Raw genomic sequence first — 12,988 nt, 5'->3', positions numbered from 1 at the left:
ATTTTGTCAGCATGCTGTCTCCTTTACTAGAGAGGGAATTCTCTTGATAATTGTGCAGTTGTTGCTATATGACTACTAAGGAATCTGAAATGAAATGCCATCGTTTCCTGTCCTAAAGCAGCTCAACAATTATATATATATATATCTATCTCAGAGAAACAAATCCCCTGAAAACTATATTCCCACCATTCCTCTTTTATTCTCTCCCACCTTTTCTATCCCTTGCTTCAATCCACCGTTTTCTTTGGCATTGTATAGTATCAGCTTAGGATATCTGATCATGCACCAAAACCAGGGAGCGTGTCTGCCGTGCAGGGGTCCTGTTTATCAGCCCTGCCTTGGGGCAGAGGGAAAGCAGGAGATCACCCAGAACCAAATGGAAGTACGTTCACCTTGATTTACAGTCCTCCATCCCAAGAATTTCCCGGGGCGCTCTGTCCCCAAATGAGCCCCTAAGTCTTTCTCTATTTTCTGGCTCCCCTCCCCCGACCAACCCCAGGTGACGAAACGCTGGGACTGTTAAGATGCTGTTTAAATGCAGAATGTTATTATCACTATATATCAGCCAGATCGGCTTCTAGGTCGTACTAAGATGTCAGAATGATGCAAGCCAACATTTTTATTATTTAGGATACAGTCTACTAAGTTTATGTTGATTACTCTAAGTATCATCTTTGAAAGATAACTAGCATTAAAGTGTTGATAATATTCCACTTTTGCAATCATATTTGCATAGTGTACAACAGAGTTTAGCAGGAAAAATTATCTTAAGTGGTGTTTCTCATCTGTTCTGTCAGTCTCATAGTGCTTGCTTCAACTGGGTGCATGAGGCAGGACAAACGCTGACAATTTTTTTTTTTAATCAGCTTTACATTATATAATGTTATTCTTGTTCCTTCTGGGAAGCCTGCAGCATGAAGCTGTAATAGAAGTCTCAGTCTTTGGGGCCGGTCATAACTGGATTCCAGTTCTAGCTTATGCACTTGAGAAAAGTCATTTAACCACTCAGAGAAGCAGTCACCTCTTCTATAACATGGAATGAGCGAGGCTGTGAAATTGTGGCGAATATATAAAAAGCACCTAAATAGGCTTGGGCCCAACACATAGCTGACTGTCATGCAGGGGCCCCCTTTGTCTTACAGGCACTGTTTTTAAATGCCTGTTTACAGCATTTTTTAAATTAAAGATTGAAAGTTAGCCGATGTTCCCCACACTATACTTCAAGCTGACTATTCTTTGGCCTCCCAGCAGAGTTATATATGCAGATAATCTGTTTGATGCTGCTCAGTACAGAAGGGGCACTAATTTTCTTTTATGAACAATAGTTGAATGTCTCCTGAGTGTTAGCTACTGGGAAATGAATATTCTAGATTTCATCTATTCATTCATTCATTACAAACAAGCTATCCTCCAAACAACCCAATCATTCTTTCTATTTCCCCCTTTACTTTTTTTTTTTAGCACTCCCCCCAGGCCTACTCCAGTCTTTTTCCCAATTGGATGCTATTTTTCATTTTCGTCTTGTCACCACCTAATGTCCAATTTTATTTAAATCATCCTCAGACACAGTCCTACAAGATATGAATCACATTTGGCTTTTTTAAAACTCTGACTAGTTAGCTGTCTCATTTATGATTGACAAGATTTCCATTTTAGTAATTTCTACTAATTCTGTGTCAAATCTGTATATTTAATGAACACCAATTGGCGTCTCATTATTAGTCAGGATCACTTTTTAAGTGGAATGCACTGATTTCATAATTTATAGTACATGGTAGCTGCCTCTAAATGATATTCAAAGAAAGTCTTGTCCAGTTTACGTTATAACTGTATCTGGAATATGAATATGAACATTATATCCTCACCATGGTCTCATCCTTTATGCATATGAACAGTTTGCATGATCCCATCAGACTCTGAAACACAAACAAGGCTTTTCTTTTTGTAAAGGTATGTTGAATTGTATGTCCGCATAAAGACAGAAAGAAAAACAGGTAGTTTGCCTCTTGCACCAAAACAAACAGACAAACAACAACAAAAAAAAAACAGTCCAAGTTCTCCAACACAAACCCAATCTGACACAAGCTAAAAATTGCCTGAAGCACTGACGAGTTAGAGATCTTCTTCCTGCGGCAGGTAATGCATAGGTACTTCATTAGGAAAGAGATTCGTGCCCTATGTAGCAATTGAACACAAATATTTACTTGTGGTAATATCAGATGATAAGGGGAACCTGGTTCCTTTCTGAGCAAGGAGGGAGGGAGAACCCTGCCATAACTGCCCATCGTAAGCATTGCAAATGAATCATTAGTCTTTATCCAGCAATCTGGGTCAGGATGGAGCTAAAGAGGAGAGCTTTTAAAGCTGCTACAGGGCTCAGGTTGGATCTGCTTATGTGAAGGCACAAGAGGCAGACAGTTACATTGTGGTGAGGCATTCTAAGGGGGATACAAAATGCTTTCCCCTGATAGAGGGACCTTTTCCTGACCCAGAGAGTAAACAAGAATAAAGAGGGGTTGTACTTTCAGGTGAATGCCATTTCAACACAAACACACACACGCACACACACACACACACACAAACACACGCACTACTTTTCTCTAGGCTTTCTGTGTTCAGCTTTTCAGGCCCTAAACAGTGTCTGCCAGATAGATTTTAAAAGGAAGACACTGTCTTCCGGATTGAGGAACATGTGGATTTTTTAAACAATAGAATCACGTTATTTGTGTTGAAATGGACTTTAGAAATCATCTACTCCAAGCACCTCATGTTGAAGAAGAGGATATTAGAAAAGGAGGAGAGTGACTTAACTTGCCCAAGGTCACCTTCATCATGCCACAGTTTAATTTCTTTTGTTTTTTTTTAAGATTCCTTTTTTATACAGTATGAATAATTTATTAAATAATGCAGAAACAAAACAAATTGACTTGGTAACTGCCACCTGATAAACTGGATATGTGTCAAAGACTCTTGTCACATGCCTCATCATTCCCCCAAAATGATTACGAAAGGATGCTGTTTGCCAGACCTCTGTCTTGGTGTGTGTGGGGGGCGGGGGGGTCCTTCCTCAAAACCTCTTGTGCTGGCTTTAATGCGGTTATTTTCTAGGCATGTTTTAGCCCTTAATTTACTCAGCCAAGGCTCTGGAACTTTTGTGTGACTCTTGCCCTATCTCTTCAGGCAAGAGGGTGGCAGTGTGTGTTTTCCTAACTATGTTCTGAAATATCGCTAAAACTAGAGACATTTAAATATAAAAACTTAGGTTTCAAAATTAAATTTAAGCTACACAATAATTGTACTTGCTAGGGTCCATTGCTATTTCTTTTACTTACCGAAATCAGAAGAAAACTTAAAATTCAAATATGGTATGAGAAAAATATACAGGCAAGAAATGAAGAGACCTGCTTTTGTTCTTAACTTTCCCACTGAATTTGCTACAAACCATCCACATGATATCTAGCAGCAATTTTTCCTTCTCTCTAGGCCTTGCTTTCCTGAGAAAGCAGGAAACCGAATGATCTGTGGGGTTCCATCATTAGTTATGCCATTCAAATAGTATCTCCAAAATTGTTTTGTTTATTTTTTTTAAAGTTACAGTAACTGCATAAGTATCTGTAGCTATTTTCAAAGATGAGAACTGACACTAAAGGAACACTTCCGTATCTGCTAAATCTATGTACAGCTTTCAGAGGAGGCAGTTTCCTTATTGAAATAATTCTTCAAAACAGTGTTGACTGACTTTGGACTATGAGCTTGTGAATCTAACCCTTTAACCAGTATTTCCCCCCATTTACTTTCCAGATTGATTTATGAGGGATTTTTTCCCCCTCTTCCTTATTTGAAAATATTTGTTAAGACCTGAAGAGAATTAGGAGTATGGAGTATACAGTATGCATATACACACAAACATAAGTAAGATCAAGACTGGTTCTTATCTAACCTGAACACTTCAGTAGAAACAGTTTTATACTCAGTTTCTCTGGCCACGACCACTTGAAGGTTATAGAATATTCTATTTCAAGACACCTTTAAAAATGAGGGGCCCTTTTAAAAAGTACTGCTGCAGAGTGTTATGTTATTTTGATTTCTGCCACAGAATGAATCACTCCTGAATGCAAACACCAGCAATGAATGCGTTAGAGGATCCGCCATCATATTAAAAATTAAATCCGGCTGCATTTCATAATGGGCTTTTCTTTGTAAAGCACGGTTTCTTCTTCTCACCATGGAAATTGCGCTCTGATGGCCGTTCTTTATGGTTAGCACTGAAGCATCGGCTGAGGTCAGAACTCTACTTCTCTGAACAGGGAACCACAAATGTCACTGACACATGGTACACTTGGCAAATAGTATATTTCTTTCCAATCTCCTGCGTCTTCACTTAGCCTCACGTCATGCTTCTGGTAAGCTGAAGAGGGTTTATTCCTCGGGTGATCTTTCCTTCCTTTAGTGGGACGGAACATCGGGAGACACGCAATTTACAATGAATTCAAAAGTGAACCTCTTTTGATTTTTGTTGTTGTCTTTATTTTAACCTCCAAGAAGGGAGAGATTTAACTCAGTCTTCACCCCAGGCTAAGCTAATACTTAGGTCATGTCTGAGCTCTCTGGGGAACCCCCTCTTTATACCATCCGAGGGGCAATGGTGTCTTTTCACGTGGAGCAGCACAGCTGTCCAGCCATATGGGCCCCGAACAGCCCAGTCAATCGGATTTGGGGAGGTTTTACAATGTAATTTCTTAACGTGTTAGTATTTGGGGTGAATTTGACCAGGAGTATAGACATCTCTTAAGCCCAAGGGTTCAGGTTTTAAGAAGCCATCACAATGTCCCAGCATCTGATCAGATTGGTTAGAAACACATATGAAATCAATGACAGGGGGAGGGGAAAGGACTCCTGACCCTCTCGTTGGAGAAAGCCCCAGGGGTCTGCTCTATTAATTCAGCATCAGCTGCTCCCCCCCCCCTTTTTTTAACCCGGGGCTCATCATTTAAGGCGTTCCCACTCAGGCCTGCAGAGCCTGTTACAAAACCATCTCTCGGCTCCCCTCCCCCCATGCCGCAAGATGAGAGAGCAAATAGCCTGCATTGCAGCAACCGCGCAGGACGACTGCAATGTTGAAACCGTCCTCAAGCTAAACAAAACCAGGCCTTGAAGAAAAACCAAGGAAAAGACAGCAGCGGTGTGTCCTGCCGCCCTTCAGTCAAGATAACCTCAAGTCACAGCCCTGTCCCTCCATATCCAAAGGGTTCAGAAACTGTCTGCTTAAGGAATTTTTAATGAATAGAAAACAAATAATCCTGAGTCTAAAACCCTTGTCAAAATGGTGGGAGTCTTGAGCCAAGCGACCGCCAATATAGTTTTTCCACCAGAAAACTACTTTAAGTTTGAGGGGGAACGTTATCAGAATGGTAAATTTTCTCCGCAGAAATATCCCAGATGATGGCTTTTTCCAACCTCAGTCTTCAGAAATTAAAAATGTATTGCAGGGATCTTTTCTATTCGTTTCTTCTCTCTGTCTCTCTCCACCTCTCTCAATTTAAACCAAAGCTTTCCGCTTCTAAGAATTTATAAAAACTGCTTATTTTTAGGCTTCTCGTGGTACACTGTTGGCGGCAAAAAGCTAGTGTTAAGAGGTTTTGCGATTGCTATTCTTTTATGGGACAAACACCCAATAATTGACAAGAACCAAAGCGGCCTTGAAGCTGGCAGGGCAGCGCCCGGGGTCACCATTCACTCAGATCGTTCCTACTGGTGGGCGCGCATCTGCGCGACCCCCGCAGGACCACTTGCGCCGCAGCGCACCGGGCCATCTGATTTGAGGAGCTGCTCTTAGCTGTCAGGGGCTTGTCTTCCTCTCCATCTCTCATTGCTCTGAATCCACGGCTGCCCAAAAAGCAGATTTTTTTTTTAAGTTATCAAAGAAGAAAAGCCGGAGTAAGGGAAGCGGATGGGCCCTGCGCGTGCGGAAATCGCCAGGGTTGGGGTTGACTCCCACCGCTGCAGAACGGACTCTAACGAAAGACCGAAGATTTCTCTTTGCTGGCCCTAGTTTTTTTATTAGGGGTCGGGACCTAGAGTATGTCACGGTGTCGTTCTTATGGGCAGATTAATTCTGAGTCCTTCCTTAAGACCCAGCTAACCTCCTGCTCCCGGAAAAACACACCACGAACCACACCACCACCACAACAAAAGGCTCCTCCCCAAAGTGAGTCTAAACGTACGCTGGACGGGTGGCGGTCGGACGTGGAGACACACTTTCGTGCCTCTAATCTCGAGCGTCCATCTAGCCGGGGTGGCGCGGGCGGGCGGGAGGGCGCTGGGGGCGGAGAGGTGGGGAGCCAGGAGGGGCGCGCACACGTATCCAGAGGCGCGGGCGCGCGCTCCCGCTCTCCTTCACATTCACCTTGACTGCAGGGGGACGGGGGATGGGACTACCTTACCCCCCCTACACCAACCCTTCTCCCCACCCCCTGCCGCTGTCCTGCCCAGACGCCAGCTTGGGGCTGGAGGGGTGGGGTGGGATGAGGAGGTGAAAAGGCTCTCCCGGAGCCGCAGCGGCGGGACAGCCACGCGCTCTCCGCAGTGATGTCAACCGCTTCCGCCGCAGCCCCCCCGCCCCGTCCCCCTCCCAACTACCCCTACCCCGGGCCTCGCCAGCGCCGCGGACCGCGCCAGTCCTAGTCCCGCTCCTCCGGCCCCGGGACCAGAAGCAGAGGGCGTGCCGATGCCCTGAGTTCGCCACTGCGTTTGCCAAAGCGGGAGACCGGGAGTGGACCAGCCGCAGTACCGCGGCCCCTGGATCGGAGGAAGGGGAGGGGACAGTGGGCCCAGATGTAGTTTGACGCCCCCGGCCCTGAAGGGGAGTCTGCCCCGGACTGGTGTAGCCGGGGTTATGTTATTAAAGGGGCGGAGGGCACGGACCCCTGCAGGTGCCGCGCGTGGGCACCGAGAAAGCGCCCTCTTCTCCCAGGATAGAACTGGGTGAACGGAAGCGCGTGTGAGTGTGGGGGTGCGAATCGCCACCTCCATCCTTGGCTTTCCCGCTCTTCCGAGCGCTCCCACTTCTCACTTTCCCCAAATCCGCATTTTCCTTGGCACAGCTCTCCCCGAACAAGAAGGAGAGGGAGGTACCGGGGGCAGTGAGAATGACGTGTGCTGGTGCAGAGAGGGGGTGGGGGGCTGCGGGCCAGGCTCTGTGGACCGGCTCCTAATCCTCTTGTTTTCGGTACAGTCAGCAGATGTGGCTTCTTTTAGCTGAATAATCCTTTAAAGGAATAATAATTTTTTTTAAAGGAGATCGACCTCACCCAAAGAGGACGGCGAACGAGATTAGGGCTTGGTAAGGATAAATTAAAAGCCTCCAAATTCTCTCTGTCCCTCTCTGCCTTCCTTTCTCCCCTCCTTCCCCTCCCTCTTCCACCCTCCCCTCCCCCTCCTTTTCCTCCCATCCCCTGCAATCCGCACTCGACGCGAGTTCACGCGGAGGGCTGGATTTCCAGGCTGAACCGCAACTTGCGCTGCGCGTTATTATTATTCATCTGAGGGTGCTGCCGCCACAACCTTTGCCTCCTGCGCTCCTCTCCTTCCCCCGGGCCGCCGCCGCCAACAGGGCAGTCCCTCCTGCCCGCCAGCTCTGGGAGATTCAGAATTTTTTATCATGTTCATGATCATCGTCGTGATGCTCCTTATCACGGTTATTATTTCCTCCTACCAGGTAGAGCGACCACCGGCGCCTTCTCGCCGCCTACCCCTTCCCCGGCGAAGGGAGCAGTTGGGGCCCGGCCCTGGCGGCCGCTCCCTAGATGCAGCTTCCTCTGCTGCTCCGCATCCCTCCCTCATTCATCTGTACGTATATTATCTCGATCCTTTTTATTCCAGTAGATCTGCTGCCTTTCGTTGGGCTGGCCGAAACGCTGCGGACTGCGACCAGTCTTAAATAGAGCAAAAAGGAAAAGACCTTGAGTGGACATCGGGACAAAGCACTTTGGGGTCGGCGAGAAGGGACGCACGGGAGCGCTGGCTCCGGAACTCGACTCATCTCCGGTGCCAAAGGCCTGCCCGGCGTGCGGACCTCTGAGGGTATTCAGACGGACTTTTATTCATCCTTGTGGTATGCTTGAACGGTGTTATTGTTGGGGAAGAGTTGGGTTTTTCTGGGAAAGAGCGGAATTATGGGACTTCAGGTACACTTTACGTGGCTTTTCAGTTCCCCTGCCTCACCTTGTCGAGATCCGGTTGTGGAGAGGAGACGGGACCAGAAGGCTTAGAAAAGAGTAGAAGCCGGAGATGTTGTCTGGAAGGCTAAGGGAATAATAGTAGGGCGAGGGAAAGGTGAGTGGAGACGGGCCAGCTGGAGGAGGATTTCGAAAAGAAGGGTTAAAATAAAAAAATCTTTCGGGTTCACAGGATGAGTTTTGCTGGGGATGAAAATACGGGTGTCTGTCATAGAAGCTCTGAGAAATTGATGAAAATGTGATATGTCCATGTACACACATAAGGAGGCGTCTGGATTTGTGTGTAAACAGAGTGGAGAGGTGAGGAGGGCACAGAGGGAGGGTGCTTAAAATCATGTCTTATTATCCCTTTGGCTTTGGGGACTCTCATCCTTTGGCTCTCTCTCTTTTTTTGACCCAGGGAGCTAGCCGCACTAGACAGGAGTGACCTTTAAATCTACGCCCACCCCTTACCTAGTCAAGTCCGTTGACACTTTGGGGTGGGGTGGGGAGAGTGGTAGGGGGGTTTCGAAGACATATATATTCTCTCTCTCTCTCTCTCTCTCTCTCTCTCTCTCTCTCTCTCTCTCTCTCTCTCTCTCTTCCCCCCCTTCTCCTCCCCTTCTTCCCCTCCTCCCTCGCTCTCCCCCCTTCACTCTCTCTTCCTCCCTCCCACCTCCCTCGCTCCCTCCCTCCCTGCTGCATTTTGCATGAGCTATCTAGGTCATTAGCATTTTAGCGTATGCAAGACTTGACAAAGCTGATGAGGGGCCAGATGGGCCTCGCTCTTATGGGGTTTTTTTTTTTCCTTTTTTTTTTTTTTCCCCTTTTCCTTTTTCCCTCCACCACTTGGGACCTGAGCGAGAGGACTGCAGCAGGCGAGTTCCGGAAGGCTGACTCCCCAAATCCCGGCCGCGGACCTCTGCAGCTCGTCCTGCGGCACGCCCGACCAGGCTGCGCCTGGCCTCGGCCAGCTAGGTAAAGGCAGCCGCTGTTGCCCTGCCCTGGCAGTCGCTGCTGAGCCCCTGCTGCCCCCCTTGTCCCTTGAGCTGTTCCTCCTCCTCCTGGCCCCCCTCAGTTTCCTGGGCAAAGCTGAGGGCGAAATGGGTGGATAGGGTTTGCTAGACTGGGTGAGGTGGGTTTGATGTTGTTTTGTTTTTTTTCATTGTCTAAAGCTGCAGAGGAGGCGAGGCGCGGGGAAGGGACGAGGGGAGTGCGAGTAATTAACACGGCGGAGGCACCTCTCGGTCTCCCACTTCCACCCACACCCCCCAAACCTCCACCCTCTTCGCTTTGCAGGAAAAAGCCTGGATCCGAAAGGATGGGGGAGAACAAAGAGCCTTTGGAAGACGTCGCTGTTATCTCATTGTCTGTGTGATTGGGGGAGCTGCGGTAGGGTGGATGCTGTGGTCCTTTTCTCCCTGCACTCCCCCACCCCCATCCCTCTCCCCGCTGTCACTGCGCACGCATTCGCGCCGCTTTTTACTTATTTTTTTTCCCTGTTTTCTCATTCCATCTTCTCCCCACCCCCTTCCTTTCTTCCCCTTCTTTCCTTCCTCCTTGCTTCCCTCAGGAGAAAGGCCTCTCTCTCCGTGTTCACAGCGGACCTTGATTTAAATGTCCATACAATTAAGGCACGCGGTGAATGCCAAGAATGGGGCTGGCTGAGCACCGTCGGTCCGCGAGGGCCCGCCAAGGAAGGAGCCACAGAGGCGAGGCGCCCTCCACGGAGCTCAGCGCTGCGGGTGGGGGAGGGAGGGGTCTCCGGTTCCTGCTGTCTGGGCTGCGGGAGCTAGAGCCTTCAGGGTGGGGAAGTGTGTGGCTTGTGACAGACATGGGTTTAGGGATGCAAAAGGACTCAGGGAGAGAAACTGAAGCTGATTCTGTGACAGAACCACAGATCTGTGCAAGCACGGATGCGGTGGGAGGGGGGTGCCGGTGAGCGCACTGCGGAGTGATTCTGTGGGCATATTTTTCTCTACTCCGGGTGCATTGTATGCGGGTGGACACCTTTTTCCGTGGTTGTGTTTTGTTCGGGGCTTAGCTTTTGATTTGCTTTTTAAAAAATGTATCGGGTATCCAGAAGACTGGCAGACTGTACCAGGGTTTGCACTGCGGGTATATTGTGTTCTGCTTGAGGTTTGGAGGGAGGGAGGTAGCCAGTTGGAAGGGAGGAGGGAGTTGTTTTTGTCACCCTTCGCTGTAGAGCTGTGGGCACCTGACAAGATTAAGGAAGTCATTGGGATAGATGGGGAAGAAGGAACAAACTCTTGGTGGGTTCACAGCCTCCATCAGGGCTGAAAGCATGGCCAGGGCTCTTGGGAGCATCTCACTTCCTCCTTGTGGCTGTAATTGCAGTTTTAGGCAGAGATCCAAGAGATGCAGAGGAAGGGAGAGGCGCAATAACCTACATGTACCAAAGCCCGGGTGGGGGTGGGGGTGCATTCCTTTTAAAATCTGAACAGAAGGAAAAAACAGAATGTGTGCAAGTCAGGGTCTGAGAAAAGACTGTTTTGAAAGAGAATGTCAGGGAATGGAAAGGGTCAACCTTCCCTCATCCTGAAGAACCTGCTTCCCCAATGGGGCCTTCTTCCCAATCACTGGACCTAGAGCAGTAGCTGGTCCTAGAGGCCCCTGGCACACTGCACAGTGACAGCCCATCCCATCTCCAGCTCTGTGTTAACCCCCAAGCTGCAGTGGATAGCGGCATGACCTAAACTCATTAATTTCCTGGTGGAGAAAATGGAGGAGGGGCAAGTCCCTGCACAGAAAGGAGGCCAAGAGCTGGATCTTCCTACCCAGGAAACCTGCTGCATCCCCTTCCCTGCCCTTGGCAGAGGCCTATCTTTGCAAGGCCAAGGCCATAGGGATGCTTAGGTTTTCAGTTTGATTCCTGACACAGTAATCAAAGCCTTAAAGAGCCTTACTGAGGAGCTCTTTCCTCACCAAAGCCTCATCTAGCCTACTAAATTAGTAATCAAGGATACCCTGGCCTCATTTCTTCCCAAATATTTATGAGTACCTATTATGTGCCAATCATTGTGTAATTATATCTTAGCTTCTTCCTTTGCCCTCGTAAGGGGATGTCTGGAGTCAGGTGAGGTTCAGTGTGCCGTGCCCCATCTAGACACTTCCAGAACCTTCTCTGGGTCGGCAGAAATGTGCTACCACTTGCTCACCCCTGCAGAGAAGGCTACGGTTCACATCGTGCAACCTGCAGGCACAGTGCCTCGAGTTCCAGAAGGCAAGCTTGGCTGTAGGACAGAAGAGCGAGCAGCTTCTCTGGCCCCTGAGCCTTAGCCAGGGTTGTCCTAAGAGGCATTGGCAGTCATTGCCTTCAAAATAGACCTCCTTCCAAATGGAGCCTCTTTGGGATATAAATGCCCTTGCCTTTCCCTCCTTACTAAGAAGGCTGCTCTCAGGATTGTTTGGAGCATGATTTCAGCCTCTGATGACCAACCCCTTGCCCCCACCCCAGTTGTCCACATTAGTCAACCTTGTCTCCATAATTGCTTCCCTGTAATTCCATCAGACATGGCTGCACCCTTTGCTGATGTGCCTGCCCAAGTAATGCCCCTTTTAGTTGGAAACCTAACTGCACTTCCCTCTGAGAACTTAAACCGCAGGCACCACCGACAAGGCCTGCCAGGTTCCTGCTGCCGATAATCTGCAATGGGAGGGGCATATTTTTTATTTTATTACTTATGTAAACTCTTGGTCCAGAAAGCTTTAATGTGTGTGGGAGTGTTCTGGGTCTGCTGGGTCTGTCTGCATGAGTGTGGGGATATTCCTGTGTTCACCAGGTCTCATTACAAATGTTTTTATGTGGAGCTTTAATAGCCCAAAATGGCAGAGATGAATGTACCACTCTATACGCTATGTTATTTTAAGGCCCCCGTTTTGTTCACCAGTAGAGGTATTGGAGTGAAGATCAGTCCTGGCTTCTTCCCTTTCTCTATGTTTGGGGCCTATGTATGCCCGGCAATATTTAGTTAAGAAACAAAGATTTCTGCTTTTTCAAGGCCTTTCTTTAGCTCTTAACATCATCTTCTCCCCCTACCTGTGTATTTGAGCCCTTCTATTCACATCCTATTGTTTAAATGAAGCGGGGAATATATGATTTTAAAAATCTAGGACATGTTGGAGGCAGTTTGCTGAGAATATGCCAAAGAGGCCCCCATCGGTTCACACATACCACCATCACTATGGTCCTCATGAGGATGGGAGCTCCTATGTTTCTCAAGGTGACTACCAGATATTTTAAGATGGATTTAGAAATGTATCAAAGGAAAATTGGTGTAATTCTTTCCCCTGCCAGAGACAGCCCAGGCCCAGATCTCTGTTTAGCGGGAAAGGAAATTGATCAAAGGCAAAGGTAAATTTCTCTATCTCTTCTGTCACCAAAGGGGTAGAGAAAGGGGACAGGTTTTGTGGATGCGAGAGGAACCTTAGCCAGAGAAAGAAATATTTGGGGCAAGAGGTAATTTCTCAGCACGCATATGCCCATATACACACATTTTTTTTCCTCACATAACCATATCCATTGCTAATATTTATAGAAAAGCATTTAAATACACACACACACAAATCCATACATCTATACTGTCTCCACAGGGAAATAATTTTCTGTTTCCCTCTACTGAACTTACATAATACCTCCACCCCTTGTTCCAACCTGAGAGTGGAGTCTTCTGGAGGCAGCTGAAAAGCATTCTCCTTAGCACAGATGGAGCCTTCCTCCTCTAGGCTGTGGGTGGTTTTAGAGTCCCATG

The 12,988-nt window shown here is 47.8% G+C and overlaps 1 protein-coding gene across 1 annotated transcript; it reads left to right on the top strand.

Moving 5' to 3' along the window:
• The first annotated feature begins 7,681 nt into the window (after window positions 1-7,681).
• LOC117038426 (uncharacterized) lies at window positions 7,682-11,415 on the top strand. The gene is made up of 4 exons (XM_033135410.1): window positions 7,682-7,852; window positions 7,984-8,113; window positions 9,078-9,194; window positions 9,516-11,415. The coding sequence occupies exons 1-4, from the start codon at window positions 7,682-7,684 to the stop codon at window positions 10,010-10,012; spliced, it is 915 nt and encodes a 304-aa protein (XP_032991301.1). The 3' UTR covers window positions 10,013-11,415.
• The last annotated feature ends 1,573 nt before the right edge of the window (window positions 11,416-12,988 follow it).

The sequence above is a fragment of the Rhinolophus ferrumequinum genome, chromosome 18 (genome assembly GCF_004115265.2).
Source record: "Rhinolophus ferrumequinum isolate MPI-CBG mRhiFer1 chromosome 18, mRhiFer1_v1.p, whole genome shotgun sequence".
Lineage (NCBI taxonomy): Eukaryota > Metazoa > Chordata > Mammalia > Chiroptera > Rhinolophidae > Rhinolophus > Rhinolophus ferrumequinum.
Note: the sequence above shows the minus strand (reverse complement) of the source record. Positions and strands in the feature narration are given on the sequence as shown.

Bases quoted from the DNA above. Each gene is read 5' to 3' on its own strand.
- LOC117038426 (XM_033135410.1), top strand. From the start codon at position 7,682: ATGCTCCTTATCACGGTTATTATTTCCTCCTACCAGGTAGAGCGACCA. The intron at 7,853-7,983 runs GTATATTATCTC...ATCGGGACAAAG, and splicing joins CCTCCCTCATTCATCTGTAC to CACTTTGGGGTCGGCGAGAA. The intron at 8,114-9,077 runs GTATGCTTGAAC...TTGGGACCTGAG, and splicing joins GACTTTTATTCATCCTTGTG to CGAGAGGACTGCAGCAGGCG.